Raw genomic sequence first — 17,238 nt, 5'->3', positions numbered from 1 at the left:
ATCTAGACCCTGGGTCTCCCACATCCCAGGTGAGTGCCCTAACCACTGGGTTTGGCTGTTCTAGGGTGCATGCAGGGGTCAATCTCCTGGATTTTTTGGAACATACCTTTGGACGCTTTTTTTTTTGGGGGGGAGGGAGGGAGGGGTCACAATTAGAAGAGGAAGGGTTTTGAAATCTTGAAATTTTTCATGGGATGGGAGAATTCCTGCCCAGCTGTAGTCACACAGTTGAGAGTGAGCGGAATTGTTATTCCTTTAGTGCTATTGTGAAGTGATTGCAATTAAAGGTATGAGTGAACAATTTTTACCCATGGGCATGGGATTTGGTGATACATTTCTTACCATGTGGAACAACAAAGATGAGTAGCCCTAGGTTATCCAGTCAGGGCATTTAATACCCTATGACCGCGAGTTCCACATCATATATATCTGTCGTATCCTTCTTGTTGTATTTATGGGTTTGTGGTTTTGAATTTCAGTGTATTTGAAAGGGATCCCAATGGAGTTGAACCGACCCTTGCCCACCGCAGCAGAAATCTGCTGGAGTTCTCAGCCCGCCAGAAGCTCAGCACAGCTCAGCAAATGCCTGACATCATCCCACAAAATAAGGAGAGGTGAGATGAACATATGTGAAGTTTAAAAGTGCTAGCTGTTCATGGAGCTGTCGTGCTTTGCTCTCTTGCCTTCCAAATCCCTGTACATTATGAGGCAGAATTATTAAAGAAGCATTGTTAGGACAGCAAAACCTAAAACCGGAGTGCCCTGAAAGCTGATTCCTCTTGTACTTTAGTTACAGGATCTTCCTGGCAAGATTCCTCTTTAAGGCCCAACCTTGATGCACTGATATATAAAACTATTCAACCCCCAGCTCAGTGGATGTACCATGCTAGGACAAATGATTGCACACATTCCATGGTGAGAGAGAAAGCTGTGTGAGCACTCTGGCCTCAGCAAAGGCGGAGCAAGCCTGTGTGGTGTCATGGTTTTGATGTGCAGTTCCATCAGGACATGCCCAGCCCCATTTTGGATGAAAGCAACTATTTTGGTTCACATCACTTCTGCAGGAAGGCATAGCTTTGATTATTGATGCTCTTCTCAGGGATAGTTTCTCGTAGCTTTCCACTCACCCCATTCTTGTATTCTTGAGGTTAACTCGAGGTTTCATATTAACCAATCATATTGCTTTTTTTTTTCCTGCACTTTTCAGAGAGGCAAGAGATTCATACTTTGGATATTGTAGAATTATTGGGTTGTGAATTTGGATCTCACTAAAAGTTTCAGAGCTGACAAATAGCTGTTGATGTGTTCCAAGGGCTCTAAAAAGGAAAGAGGCTTCCAAGACCGCGGTGTGTAGGTGGCTTCTAGTCTGTATCTGCCTAGAGCATGAGTTTGCGGCTCCTATCTCACCACAGCAAAGAGCACGCCACTTGACCAGAGGCTTCTGTGCACATTAATCAGAGAAGTCTGCGTCTTTGGGTAGGAATCTGTAGAGCTGCTGTTTGGTCAATGCCTCCTACATTTGAGTCACGTTCTAAAACTTGAAATCAATTAAAAGTATGGTTACAATATGCATGCAAACATCTTTGGGCTCCTGCCAATCGGCCAGAAAGGTCTGTGGTGCAGATTTAAGTAATCTCTGCTCCAATATTTTCCACTTCTTCATGGCTAGGGCTCTTTCTCCCCCAGCCATGTACAGCGTCACCTCTCGGAGCCTGTACACTGGACACAAGGTTCACCCAGCTTTGCTAGTCCACATACAAGCCCGGTGCTAGAGGAGCACAGCAATTGCTGCGGGCAGAAGGCTCATTTTGAACAGCTGATCTAGAGATGAACTCATTGCAAGTGATTAGTGACATCTGCAAATCTAATCTGAATTATTATTTATCATTTTAATTGTATTGCCATAACACTTAGGAACCCTAGTCATGGACCAGGACCCCATTGTGCTAGGCACAGAACAAAAATGACAGTCCTTGCCCCAAGGAACTTACAATCTAAATAAGATTTACAATTGGACTGCCAAGTTCTTTGGCTTGTTAGTGAGAGCAGCACAGATTTTAGACTCAAGGGGCAAATTTTGTTTCTGGCTCCCAATCCAAGATACTGGGCTGGGTTTGCAGATCACGCTGGGGGCACTTGGAGAGGATCCTCCCCCTTCACCAGCTGCTCAGTGGCTGCTATTCCTTTCTCATGGCTGAAGTAGCTTTCGTGACCTTTGTATCTACATGGGGGTCAGTGGTCAATGAATCTTCTGGTCCTACAGACAGATCCTCCATACCCCTGGAGGAAAGAGCAAAACTTGTGGTTGCAAAGATCACACTTTATTCCTTAAAATGAGAACATGTACAATGTACAATCTGAATATAATTTTTTTTAAAACTCACAGCCTGTTTTAGGAGGTGCCGGTGATCCAGAAAGATCAGGTGCTGATGTACTCCCTGCACTGAGGACTATAAAAATCCTAAGGGAAGAGAGAGCAAAATACTGGGTGACTGGGCACAAATAGTTATCCTCTGCTAGAAGAAGCTGCTGGAGCAACAGTAATCTGTTCACTGGGTCTTTCATTGGCCTCTAGGGGAGGCTGAAGGAACTTTAACAGAAATTTGAAGCGATTTCTTGGTGTCTTTATTTCCAGGCTTGAACGTTCTGTTTCTGATAACAAAGCGCTAATGGTAGTAACGGAGGAATCACTATTGTATATTTCTCCATCACCCTGTCAGCCATTGATCAACCGGACTGAGTCTCTCAGGTTAGCAAGTACTGATTTCTGAGTGCATGTGTTTAATCTGTTTATAACTGTGGTGTGAATTCTATGCAGATGAAGGGTGCCAGACCGGCTGCTGAAGTGACTGACATTCCTTTCTTTATATCCATAATAGATACATTGTGGTCAGTGGCACCACAAGTTTCCCCACTGCCCAGCTCGTGTGTTTGATCCCTGGGGTAAAGGAGTTCAGCCTTCAGAATCCATTTAATCAGGGGCCTCTCTGCTGAGACTGCCAGCATGGGGGCCAGCTAGTGCTACCTGTGCAGGTGAGTCCAGTGAGATGGACTCTGCTTTGTGGAAACTGGATTGAGACCACCAGGCTGATTTCATCTAGGGCACAAGGCAGCCGCTAGACAGCAAATTGAGGCCCCCAGCCAGCTACATTGACTGAGCTCAAAATAGAGCTGCCAAAGATATCAGGGTGTAAGTATGGCAAAGAGGTAGGCCTGGCCTATGCACCCACATTGCCGAGGTTAACCAAAGGTGCAGTGTTAAACCAAGTTAATTAAACTTTGCGTGTGGCTATCTAACATCAGTTTAAACATGGCTACCACTGGTAAATTACAGATGTGGGAAACCCAGTATAAACCAGATTACTTGAAATGGATCTTAGCATGTTAAATTGATGCGGCTTTGTATGTGGACACTCTTAACATCCATTTAAACCAACCTGGTTTATATCAGGTTACCCACACCTGTAACTTGTAAATGCAAGCTAAACCAATAGAAGCCATGTTTAAACCAGTGCTAGAGTGGCCACACGCAATGTTGCCCTGGATTAATTAACTTGATTTAACCTTGCACCTTTAGTTAAACCAGTGTGCTGCTATGGACTGGGATGTAGGTGACCTGACCTAGTAGTTGGAGCAGGAGCCAGGTCTAGTGGGTGGAGCTGGCATCCAGATTGGGGAATGAAGTCAAGGATTAGCACCAGAGTCAAGTGCCAGTTACCCGAGGCAGGGGAGAACCAGGAGATGAAGCTGAACGTCAGACCCAAGGTCAGACACCAGATGCCAGAGCCCAGAGTCAAGCCAGAGTCGGTCAGAAATTGAAGGCCGGGGTCGGAGCCAAGACTGGTCACTGAGGCAGAACTGGAGGAGAGGCAAGGGGCAGGAGCATGGTGGGAACAAGAGCCAAGGCACGGGTGAGTCAGGAGCGAAGCAGGAGCAACGTTGGGTGCAGAAGGCAGGCACAAATAGGGCCCAGTGGAGACACAACAGGAAATCACCTTATTGCTCGGACAAACTTCCCGTGCCGCTTTCTGGCTTAAATAGCAAAGTTGGCCCAATCGGTGGAGCTGTGCAATCTTTCCAGTCAGAATTCCTCTGGGTGGGCCCTTGGCTGAAGCTATAGTCCTACTAGCTTCTCAGCCTACCAGGTTTCATCAGACATTAGGTGGAACCTAGGATACGGTGGGCTGTCTGGGTACTCCCAGGCCTGGGTTCAAGACCCGGGATGTCACATACATCTTCTGTGTATGGACCAGGCCTTAGCTCCCACTCGCTCAGCTGACTTGCCTTAACCTACTGTATATGCTGGATTTTCTGGCGGGTGGCGGCACTTGAGGGCAGATACCATTTCAAATGGGATCAGAGGGTTTCCCTAGGATGCTGGCCCAGTGCTGCAGTAGCAGCAGAAAGCTCCCATTTGTCAAGCATCTTCCCTCTCCCCACATCAAGTGGGACCTCATGGGCACCTATTCTACCTGCCTCCTGGAGAAAGGAAACACGTGGGGTGTGTTCTCCAGCTGAGCACAGGGCAGGGCCTCAGCAACAATAGGACTCAACAGAATACTCAAGTACCCCAGCCAGCACTAGAAGCAGCATTCAGGTGACTGCCACCCCACGTCACTACACTGCCCAAGAGATCCCAGTGTGCTACATAGACACACCTTCCTTGGGGGTGCCTGCCAACAGCCTGGTTTGGGTAAAGGCCGCCCAGGTTTTAGACAGACATCTAGGGAACTAGAATCCTGGGACTGTATCCAGCAGAAAGCAGCTACTTCTCCTTCCCAGCTGTACAGCAGACCCTACTCTCAGCAGCAGCAGGGGGCTCGAGCTTTCACCCTCTGTTGAACTGAGAACAGCCCTGAAGTAGCTGCAGGGAGAGTATGTGGAGCCATCATTTTTGGCTGCTTGGAAAGTGGAGCAGCCATCAGGGAGCTGGGTTAGCTAGAGCTACGGAGCAGCTTGGCCTTCACACATAGTAAAAGATCAGTTCCTGGTGTGGGAGGGAGAGGGGATTATCTGTGGAGTATAAAGTAGGAAATGTGGGAAAAGCATTCATGGGGAGCAGGAAAAGCCATAGGGAGTACGGAGAGAGGGGGGGGGGGGGGTGGCAGAGAGAAAAGGGAGCAGTGGCATGAATTTTTCTAACTGCCCAGAAAGTCCAGCCTATTTCTTTGCAGGAGGGGAATTCTAGGTAACTTGGTTTTACTTTTTTCTCTGTCATATAAGAAAAGCAGCTTCCTGTCTCCTCTGCCCCCTGTCCAAATTCCCCGTGAGGCACTGGCCTCTCCATTTTGATGCTGTCAGGTGGGGTAATGACGAGAGCCCTGCGCGGATACAAAAATGTGGATCCGCAGCCACCAGAATCAATTGACATCCGAGCTACCATCCGCAGGGTCTGTCTTCTAAGTCATCTGTACCCACATGCACCCACAGCTCTGGGCCCTCCAATCAGCTGTTTGGAGGCCAGTCTGACTGCAGCCTCTGCCTCTGATCAGCTGTTTGGGGGCTAGCCCCTCCAGGCAACTGCTGAACAGCTGATAAGCAACCTGAAGGGGGAGCCCTGCCCAAACAACTGAATGGCAGCTGGCAGGGGGGCTCTATCCCCAGATCTCAAAGGTGGGAAAGCAGCATCAAAGACTATGAGCTGCAGGCAGCTGCTTCCCCACCTTTGAGATCTGCAGCTGATCCATCATCTGCAAAAAATGGTCTTGGATATAAAGCAGATCTCTGCAAATTTGCAGGATTCTAGTTAAGGACTCAGCCTTTGCTCAGTTGGAACAGCAGCCTAGCCTGCTCACTGTTAGAGGCTAGTAACAATCATGAAGCCCCATAACAATTCTCTGAGCCATCCAGTCCACCACAGATCTGCGTGTGTGGAAGTGTCCAAAGCTTTTTCATTAATCAAAATAGAAATTATCCACTTGGAGAAGTGCTTATAAAATGGGTTTAAAGGCCAATTAAAGACAGAGATACACAGGTCATGACTTTTTCCCTTCAGCATCATAAAGATAGCAATATAAAGAAGCATTATAAACAAAGCTATATTTGAAGTAGCTAATACTTTCTTTGTCTTGATGGAAAAACTGGAACTGTGTGGTTTCCAAAGGCATGAATGCATCGCTGTGTCTTTTTTTTTTTTTTCTTTACTGTTAAATTTAATTTTTTAGTATTTCACCTAAGTTTATTCTTGAGTTTGTAGCTTTGTGACTTATATTCTCCCATTGCTTTCAGGATTCTTGTCTGTTTAGTTATATATAGGAACCACTGTAGGTGGAAAAATCCAGTCCAATATTAATACTTGCCAGATTTTAGCTATGAATTGTCTTTGAACTTGTGACTAACGCTCATAACCCAGTGTTAAAAGGAACATAATATAAACTGTTAAGATAAAAAAAAAATCATTAAATCACAAGAATTTTCATGTGGATTGTTAAAATGCTGCTCAAAGCCTAAGACATTTTGTCTCCTTTTTTAAAAGAAACACCTAATTTAATGTTGCATTTTACAGGTTAAATCATGAACTTCGAGGGTGGGTTCATCGGTATGAAGTGGAAAGGACAAAGTCTAGAAGGATGTCAAATAACCAGCCGCAGAAAACACGGGTTGTCCAGGTAGGTTTGTACTGTTGAATCAATAGCACCACAAATTAACTGCTAGCAGTGTGACCAGGTTTCCTGAGATACACTGATCATTCCACAAGATTAAAGATTGAAGATTAAACGTGAAAGACAGATCCAGATTGGTAATGCAAATCATTTAACACTAGTTATTTATGGAGTCCTTGGTTCAAATCTCAGCTTGTTGCAGTTCACATCCAAAAATGGTCTCAGCTTAAGTTCTTAGCAGATGTTCGTCCCCATCACAGAACTACCACACAGTTTGGCATGGTTGTAAGCCTCCGTTCAAGGGAAGCCAGACCTGGCATAGCAGTGGGTTTGGCAGATAAGGATTTAGCGGTGTTACAAGAGCTGTGAAGGAAAACTGGGGATATCTCCTACATTCTGTGCCTTGCTTGAGTCTTGTCTTTTGTGAATAGTAAAATCAGTATAAATAAACTTTCGAGAAAGAGACCCAAGTAGAATGTTGAGACTGTAAATCTCTTTTTACTTAACGTAGTACATGTGGTTACCTCTATCTCTGCAATGATTCCTTTTATTTCTCTGTGCTTGAGGTTATAAGCTGAGCTGGCAGAAACATCTATAGTTAAAGTTGACCAACACTTTCTAGCATACATCACTGTTTCCAGTTGCTTTTTGCTTTGCCAGACTTTAAGTGTTCAAGCTGAATTTTTCCATGCTTGCACTCTGCTTCAGGCTGAGTTAAAAAAGAAAAATCAAAATTGGTTCAGCCATTTGAAAGAACAGAGTTACACAAAACACCTTTCTCCCCTGTGTTAAGAAAATATTTCCAGCCATTTAATTGTAAAGATCTAGCATCTGTGTACTTTGGAGCAGGAATTTGAAATTTGGGGAGGAGACCGTCCTAGGGTCAGAGACATGAGTTTGGCTGACTTCATGAAAATCCATCCATAATTGGCAGTTATGGGCTTCTGAAAATTGCCATGTGCATAGGCCTAATAAAGCGTGTTAGAGGCTCGCTGCAAAAATCTCTGAAGATTCCATCTGCATTGAACTTTTCCCAGCTCTGCTAACCTTGATCTGCCACAAGGATGCTTCCAGGGCCCACTGAGCCTCCTACATAGTAGGCCCAGAAGTAGAGCTACAGCTCGGATGCAGATGCAGCGGCATCAATGTGCCCCTCCTTAACCTTGGTGTAGGAGCCAGGGGGGAACCTTCCACTAATGGGTAGTGTTAATTCTGTGCACGTCACAGCTCTCATTATCAGCTACTCCACTTTAGGTGGTAGGGTGAGTATCATTTTCACTAATTTACAGATTTTGCCCAGAAGTAGCACCAAGTCACTTCTGGGAGAACTGGGAATGGACTCTTGTCTCCAATACAGCATATCCAAGTCTCATCCAAAGGCTGACTGTACCAAACCTATACGCTTGGCTGTGCTGTCTGTAACCCTAGACTACACTCCTCTTCAGAGCCCAAAATTTCATAGATTCATGGATTCTAATGCTAGAAGAGACCACTGTGATCATCTAGTCTAATCTCGTGTATAACACAGGCCATAGACCTTCCCTGAAATAATGTGTGTTTGAACAAGAGCAGATCTCTTAGAAAAATATCCAATCTTAATTTAAAAATTGCCACTGATGGTAAATCCTTGGTAAATTGTTCCAACGGTTAATTACCTTCACTGTTTAAAAAAAAAAAAAAAGGGCCTTATTTCTAGTCTGAAATAGAAGCTAGGAATTCTGACTGAATCCCAACAGTCTGCTGTTGAGTAACGTATTGTGCAAGTCACTGTATTGTCTCTCTCTCTAGTGGCTTGTCCATACAGAGGATAACAGCCTATTACTGCAACTAGTTGCTTTTTTAGCTTAAGCAGTAGAGGCATGTGCTGTGCTCTAAAGCTTCTAGGTTCAAATCCTGATGATGATCCAGGAAGGGTCAGTATGTTTCCATTTGATAGAATTTCTGTCTTTTCAGTTTGTTTTTTTTAAAAAGACAGAAAATTATATTTAAAAATGATGTTAAAATAATGTTTTGGTTGCAAAGCCAAATACTCATAAATAATGTAGCCTGTGAAAGCTTAATTCACCCCACTTATACATATGCATATACATACAGCCTGATTATATGATCATTTACTCTTTTTGTGCTGTGATATTCTGACTCATTTGGTGCATAAATTGGACAGAGAATGAGGCAGAGGGTTGAAAACAGTGAAATGGACATTGAGGATGCACGAGGGGGCCAAATCATAGCTGCATGGGCAACCTCAATTCGGGCATTTCTTCGGCGTTTGACTTTGCAACCTGAATAGCTTTTTTGTAGGTTTTATATGCAGTAGGAACTATTTTGAATACTACAAATACTGAGGTTAGCAAATTGCAAATCTTATATAATTAAATACAATATTTCTAAAAATGTTGTCCTTGTTCAATAAGAATTTCCAGCTGCTAAATTTCAATACGTTAAAACACAGTAAATGGTTTCATTTTTATATGCATGCAATTGCCAAAGGGATGTTATGGGATCGTGAATGGGAGGGTGGTAGCTCACAAGACACTTTTATGTTCAAATAAGGTGCATACTATGAAAGTGTTTGGGTAAACCTTCATTGAAGGGAATTGGTGAGACTGAGGTGCTACTGTAGAACTGCATAGGAATAGGAGTGGTTTCATTTACATAACAAAATAGTTTGAATGGGCAAAAGGTGCATGTACAGATAACTGGTTTCAGTTGACTAGAATCAGTTTAAATCTACTGATTGGCATTTCCTCCCCTTGTACTTATGAAAGTCCAAGAGAAATTTAAAGTTCCCTTTTTATAAACTCTATGGCTAGCCAGCTCTGTAGACTATGCAAATGTATATAATTGGTTTGTGCAACTAGACATACTGCAGCAAGCCTTTTAGATTTAATTTAATGAATTCAGGGATTGCTATTTCATGCTTTAAAACATTGCCAAATGGTAAGTTGGTGGCAATAGTGCAGGCTCAGAATTAATGAGATCTGTGTTTGTGGTTCAGATTTTTAGATTCAGTATGCTAAGAGTATCTGTGAACTCACCACACATCTTGTTTAATAAAGAGATCTTAATGCAGCATTTAAAGGGATTGAACTGAAGCATCCTGGGCAATGGCATACTTTGGGAAATATTTATTAAATATTAAACCTCAGTTTCCTCTTGTTGGTCTCCTCTGGGAAATCTTACAACTCCATGGCTAAGAACATTTGGCAAGCACTAGAAATGTGGTGAGGGGAACAATTTGATACTGGAACGGAGATGGGGTGGATGTGACCTAATACGATTTTTCTGTCACTGACTTCTGTGATTCCAAGATACCCTTGCCTTGCTGTGCCCATCACTTGTGATGTTGTGCAGAACGTCTGTAGCGATTCTGAGGGTGTGAAGACCTTCCAAGAGGCAGAAGGCCTTGGGGAAAGCATATGAACTGAAGCGGGGTTGATTTCCATCTTGGGTATCTCAGAAACATCACTCTTTTTTAGAGTCTGTTTAGTTTAATTCTGGACCCCTGGTTGTAACTAAAGCAGCATAGCTTAAATTCAGTTACTATTTATAGGTTCCAAGGCCAGAAGGGACCATTGTGATCATGTAGTCTGACCTCCTGTATAACACAGACCAGATAACTGCCCCAAAATAATTCCTAGAATAAATCTTTCAGAAAAACATCCAATCTTGATTTTAAAATTATCAACGAAGAATCATTAATCACAACCCTTAGTAAGTTATTCCCATGGTTAATTACTCTCTCTCACTGTTAAAAATCTATGCCTTATTTCCAGTCTGAATTTGTCTAGCTTCAACTTCCAGCCGTTGTATTGTATTATACTTCCCTTTACTAGATTGAAGAGCCCTTTATTAAATATTTGTTCTCCATGTAGGTACTTAGAGACTGTGATCAAAACACTCTTTGGCCTTCTCTTCTTGAGGTATCTAGTTAGATACTGCTAATGGAGTAGCTGTTAGGGGAACACTGCAGCAGTCACGTGTTCACAGACCTTCAGCATTAGCATCTGCTTTATGAGGAGAGGGAACGTTCGTCAGGGTATCATGCTTTATTCATGTTTGTTACAATTCCCTTGAGCTTTATGTTTTACCGTGCATAGCCACCTGTGACTGACCGAAAGCAGTGGGCTTTTCAGCTTACCTTTATAGAGTGGCACCTCTGAAAGTGAAGTAGCCATTTTCCTCCCCCTACATAATTTATAGCCTTATTGTCAGATTTGGGCATAAACCGTGCTGTGTGTCTTGAATCTGTGATCAATCTCTCAGATTTACACTACAAGGTAATCCGTATTCACCATTTGTTGGTGACCTGGTTTCATGTACAGGACCGTGTTGAATTCAGTGAGACTGTTTGTTGATTTCCCTTTTTATGTGATGTGATTTATTTTTCCCTTTTCAGAGCTCTCCAGGGGAGAATGCAGAGTCTCAGCTGATGGCCATGCCAAACACAGACACCAGTATCAGGTAAGGCAGGACAAATCCTGTCCATCTGGATTAGTGGTGTTTAAATATTCCATTTGGTTATAACCTTACACTTACCTGTTCTCTCACCCACCTCTGAATATCCCAATCTGGCTCTCATAATTTGCCTCATACTCCCTCTACATTTATGGCAAAACTACTGCCCCTCAGGAGATACTTATTAAACTAGTGTATTTTAATCTTTCTGTTCACTCTCTGGGGCATTTGGAGAGACCCTCATATTATGGCTCTACTTCCTCCTCTTCCTCTGGGTTTTCTCTTGCTCCACTGATTCCCTCTTGAGAAGAGAGAACCTTCAGAAAAAAAGCATAGGGTCACTCTCATCCATCAGTCCAGTCCCTAAGCTAGGAAGATGCCTGGAGGACTCCCAGGGAGTTTACAGGTGCTCAGGAAGGCAAAAGGGAAGGGTTTCTTCTCCTTGAGAGCACTGCAGGGGCTCTCAACAAAAGAGAAAAGGCTTCTGTGCCAAGGCCAAGAAAACCTAAGGCGGACAAATAGCTCTGTCTCCTGCTGTTTGGTTTGTCATCTTCCCCGCCCACTCTCCTTTGGAGAAAAGGAAGTTTTCAAAGTCCCCTTCTGTACAGGATCTAAGACAGGAAGACCAAAACCAAACTAGCAAAAAAAAAAAAAAAGTTTTATTGGACCGAAAAGCTATGACCTCACCCACCCACCTTCTAATATCGTGGGACTGACACAGCTACAACAACACTGCAAACAAAAAGAAAACGTGGCCTCTAAAGAAGGCCTCTAAACCAAAGCCAGCCAGCAGAGTTTCTGATTCTCTTATTTTTGTAGAAAGCAGGCAGGCTTTCTCCCTGGCTCTTAGCTCAGGGAAGGAGCAGTTCATACGGCCCTTACCTCAGAGCCTTGAGTCTGAGCAAGCAAAGCCTCTAGAATTGAAAGTATAGCCAATTGACTGACTACATTTGTGGTTTGTTACGTAAAAGGTTCAAGAGGCCAAATAAGCAAACTTAGCCAATTTTGTTGCTAACAGTCAATAACAGTACAATATAGGAAAGAAAGAGTTACTATATTGCTGATCCTTCGTGCAGGTGTGTCTCACAAAGTGTCTGTTCACCTTACATTAGAAGATTCACTCCCCAAATAGGCCCCCAAACCAGCTATATTTACAGTAGACTTGATTACAAGTTAAAAGTTACCCAAGACTAATCTTCACCAGTCAGCTTGTTAGCTTCTTTTTCTGGTACCATACCCCTTATCTCTTCTTCTTGAACACAGCATTCCAAACCAGTTGGGCCATGAAGGCACTCTTTACCTGTACCAGATGAACATAAGAATGGCCATACTGGGTCAGACCAATGGTCCATCTTAGCTCAGTATCCTGTCTTCTAACAGTGGCCAATGCCAGGTGCTTCAGAGGGAATGAACAGAACAGGCAATCATCAAGTGATCTATCTGTTTGTCATCCATTCCCAGCTTCTGGCAGTCAGAGACTAGCGACACCCTGAGAATTAGCCTGACCGTCTTGGCTAATAGCCATTGATGGACCTATCTATCCTCCATTAACTTATCTAATTCTTTTTTGAACCCTGTTATACTTTTGGGCTTCACAATCCCCTGGCAACTAGTTCCACAGGTTGACTGTGTGTTGTATGAATAAGTACTTCCATTTGTTTGTTTTGAAGCTGCTGCCCATTAATTTCATTGGGTGACCCCTGGTTCTTGTTATGTGAAGGAGTAAATAACACTTCCTTATTCGCTTTCTCCACACCATTCATGATTTCATAGACCTCTATCATATCCCCCCCTTAGCTATCTCTTTTCCAAGCTAAAAAGTCCCAGTCTTTTTAATCTCTCCTTACATGGAAGCTGTTCCATACCCCTAATCATTTTTATTGCCCTTCTCTGTACCTTTTCCAATTCTCATATATCTTTTAAAAATGAGGTGACCAGAACTGCACCTAGTATTCAAGGTGTGGTCGTACCATGGATTTACAGTGGAACTACATTATTTTCTGTCTGTTCCTTTTGTAATGGTTCCTAATATTCTGTTAGCTTTTTGACTACTGGTGAGCATTGAGTAGCTGTTTTCAGAGAACTATCCACAATGCCTCACAGATCTCTTTCTTGAGTGGTAACAGCTAATTTAAATCCTATCTTTTGTATGTATAGTTGGGATTATGTTTTCTAATGTGCATAATTGTGCATTTATCAACACTGAATTTCATTCACCATTTTGTTGCCCCGTCACCCAATTTTTTGAGATCCCTTTGTAGCTCTTAGTTAAGTCCAAAGCTGACTGCAATCTTGAGTAATTTTGTATTGTCTGCAGATTTTGCCACCTCACTGTTTACCCCTTTTTCCTGATCATTTATAAATATGTTTGTTAGAAATAACCAAACAGGTTGTTTTTGGGGCGGATTGGGGAGACAGAATCCTTTATTGTCTGCTCATTCCACCTCGACGCTGCGAGTGAGCAACAAGGGGTTACTTTACAATTTTTTTATTTATAATAGTATGTAAATGTATACATTTCCAGCAACTCCCCATGGGCCCTTATTTGGTTACATTGACACCTATAAAATGAATATTAACAACTACATATTGAATACAATTATACCCGCCCCTGTTTGTTGTTTTCAGGATTATTTCAGGGAGCGCAGGCACCTTAGCCTGAAACTTACTAATTTTACACTAACATTTTTTGAAGTAAAGGCATGCGGGGGGAGGAGGAGAAGAAGGAGAGAGAGATAATGCTTTCTTCCCACCCTGGCCATGTGCAGGAGTGGCAATAGTTATTTTGTTTAGCCTCATCTCCTGCGCAGATGGCCAGGAAGGGAGGAAAAGAAGAGAGATAACAGACTCTAATTAGAATTCATACCAATTAGCAGAAACAAGGTTTGCCCGTGCCATGACCCCGTTTCCTGTAACTTAGGCCTGACCATTTGTCCAGCTTTTAACTCTTTACTCTCCTACAATGTTGATCAGCACTGATCCCAGTACAGATCCCGCAGATCTGAATATTTATTCCTCCCCTTTGGTTCCTGTCTTTTAACCAGTTACAGATCCATGAGAGGATATTTCCTCTTATCCCATTACTTTGCTTAAGAGCCTTTGGTGAGGGTCCTTGTCAAAGGCTTTCTGAAAGTCTAAGTACACTTCATCCATTGGATCACCCTTGTCCAGATGTTTGTTGACCCCCCTCAAAGAATTTTAATAGATTGGTGAGGTATGATTTCCCTTTATAAAAGCCATGTTGACTCTTCCTCAACAAATTTTGTTCATCTGTGTGTCTGATGATTCTGCTATTTTACTATAGTTTCAAATGATTTGCCGGGTAATGAACTAAGGCTTCCTGGCCTGTAATTGCCAGAATCACCTCTGGAGCATTTTTTGAAAATTGGTATCACATTAGCTCTCCTCCAGCCATCTGATACAGAAGCTGATTTAAGTGACAGATTACATACCATAGTCAGTAGTTCTGCAATTTCATATATTAGTTTCTTCAGAACTCTTGGTGGAACCATCTAGTCCTGGTGACTTACTACTCTTTAACTGATCAATTTGTTCCAAAACCTCCTCTAATGACATCTCAGTCTGGGACAGTTCCTCGTATTTGTCACCTGAAAAGAATGGCTCAGGTGTGGGAATCTCCCTCACATCCTCTGCAGTGAAGACCGATGCAAAGAATTCAGTTAGCTTCTCTTCAGTGCCCTTCTCTTCCTTGAGTTCTGCTTCAACATCTCGATCATCCAATGGCCCCACTGATTGTTTGGAAGACTTGCTGCTTCAAAGTTACATTGCAGCTTGCAGGCATTTCACTTTTGTGACTGTACCTTTTAATTTCCATTTAACTCGCTCCCTCATTTTTTTTATCATTCCCCATTCTGAAGTAAATGCTCCTGTATCTTGATTGTGACAGGGTTTATATTTGCTATTGCCAAATGCTGTGTTCTGCTTTGGAAGGCGGTATGGGACATAGGTGGGCAAGAGTGAACCTAACTTTGTGCTAACATTCATATATACTGTTAATGTGAGTGTAATACTGTGACGAAGTGGGAATTTTCTGTAATGTTTTTGACCGTGTGCCTCAGTTTCCCCTATATTTTGTGTGGCTAACAAGTGGGGAAAAGAGAACTAACTTCCTCCGAGATACTGCTCCAAAGCTGTGGATCCATGACAGTTGATGGGAGAAGTGCGATACTGAATTGACCCATGGTATTTTGTAATAAGTGACTTGCAGCAATAGAAACAAGGTTGTCAAAGGAAGCGTCTGGAAAATGGCATATAACCACGTGTCTAAGAAGGTCATCATAAACCTGTGCAGGGAGAGCGGGTTAAGTGTGGAAAGTTCAACAAGGGGCAGTTGATTGCATGGCTGGAGAAGGATGATCAGACCAAGAGGAAGGTTCTAGACACTGGCAGGGTTCCCGAAGAATCCGAGAGTGACAGAGACAGCAGCAAGGCATCCTCAGGAGCTGGTTCCATGACCAGTAGGACATCATCACAACTCAGTTACCCTTGAACAGATAAGAAGCAGTGGGAGTTGGAGCTAAGAACAAACGAACTAGCAGATTGTGAGAGGCAGCAAAAATATGATGAATGTCAAAAACATCAGGAGAAGCAGTGAAATCATGACTTGGAGATGGAGAAGCAGGGAAACAAGATGTCCCATAGAGGGGTAAGTGGTGAAAAACCCCAGGGAAAAGCAGTATACCTGAAATCTCTCTACAGATGCATGGAAAACCCTGCAGGTTCCTGGCATGGAACCATGGAAGCTTTGGATGTGGATGGCTAGATGGCTTCCATTAATCTAGCAGGTGCCTCCCTGCCTGTCCAGATCAGGAACTTTCATTGCAGGTTCCTTCGTTTTTGCTATCAGAGATAATACTGGTCTCTGTCACTCCCAGTCATGGGAATAGCTGCCCTCTACTCCAAAGAAATTCATATGGAAAGCAGTGACTCTAAAAAGGATTGTAGAGTCATGATGGGAACCAAATGAATGTGGGTTCCTACTTGATGCTGTGGCTGAAGTGACTGACATGATCAAAGGATGCATGACCAGGAGAATGTCAAGCAGGAGACAGGAGGGGATTTTTACCTCTGTATACAACACTGGTGAGATGAGTAGTGACATACTCCATTCCCACTGTAAAAAGGAAGTTGAGAAATTGGAAAGGATTCAGAGAAGAGCCATGATAATGACTCCCGGTCTGAGAACCTGTCTTACAGTGAGAGACTGAAAAAGCTCAGTCTTTTCAGCTTGTTCAAGAGAAGGTTAAGAGGTGATTTGATGAGGGTCTATAAGCGCATACATGGAAAAGGGTATCAGATAATAAAGGGCTTTATGGATTCTTTTCCCCCCATTCCTCTATTACATACTGGTAAAAGGTGTATTTGTGCAGTCAGTATATCCATCAATGTGTCAGGCTCCTCATCCCTTCATGGGCATATCATAAATATAGCCACATTCTACAATGGTGGTGTCTTGTGATGCATAACTGAGCACAGTTTAGACATTAAAAGAAATGCTGCTTTCCCAGTGTAACGCCTGATTCAGTAAAAGCAATGCGTGGGTTCTGAAAATTCCAAGGTTCCTGACATTCAGATATAAAATGTAATAGGTGCGTTTCAGTAATATGGTAATCTATTACCATAGCAAGGGGTAGCTTTGCATCTATCTCCAGACTTCTTTTGCCAAAGCTCCTTCCTTTGCTCTTGTTCAGTAGCCCTCACTGTGAACACTTAAATGCTGAAAGGTAGATAGAGGCTAATCCACTGGGGTTACTTTGAATCTGACACCTGTACTATCATGGTTCTGTGGAAAACCTCTACCAGCAGAGCTTTGGAAAGGTCCCATGGATTCCACTTGGTTTTGGATCAGATGCTAATGAAGAGGTTGGTCTAAACTCTAGGGTGACCATACATCCTGTTTTGTCTGGGACAGTCCCTTTTTTAAGCCCTTGATCACTTGGCAAGAGCAAATGGGATAACTGCCCACTTTTGTCAAATAGAGGAATGTGCAGGAGGTGGAGGGCTGGGCTGGAGATATGGGAAATATGGTTACCTTAGGTTGGTCCAGAGTTTGAGAAGTGTTTGTTCTATTTCTGATCTAGCTTTAGTACATCTTGTGAAGAACTGGGGAACCTGTTTATTTTGAAGAATATATTTTCTCTTTTCAATGTGTTTTATT

At 43.0% G+C, this 17,238-nt stretch overlaps 1 protein-coding gene across 3 annotated transcripts in view; it reads left to right on the top strand.

Annotated features, from left to right (window-relative positions):
• ATF6 (activating transcription factor 6) overlaps positions 1-17,238 on the top strand; it is a 233,779-nt gene that overhangs the window by 94,265 nt on the left and 122,276 nt on the right. For all 3 annotated transcript variants that reach the window (XM_067532515.1, XM_067532514.1, XM_067532513.1), the window contains exons 10-13: positions 480-614; positions 2,636-2,749; positions 6,506-6,608; positions 11,002-11,066. In XM_067532515.1, the coding sequence (XP_067388616.1) occupies positions 480-614; positions 2,636-2,749; positions 6,506-6,608; positions 11,002-11,066 (417 nt within the window). The remainder of the gene's footprint in view (positions 1-479; positions 615-2,635; positions 2,750-6,505; positions 6,609-11,001; positions 11,067-17,238) is intronic.

The sequence above is a fragment of the Emydura macquarii genome, unplaced genomic scaffold, assembly GCF_026122565.2.
Source record: "Emydura macquarii macquarii isolate MOO-44397 ecotype Brisbane River unplaced genomic scaffold, CSIRO-AGI_Emac_v2 contig_3287, whole genome shotgun sequence".
NCBI lineage: Eukaryota > Metazoa > Chordata > Testudines > Chelidae > Emydura > Emydura macquarii.
This window is presented reverse-complemented; position numbering and strand designations above follow the sequence as displayed.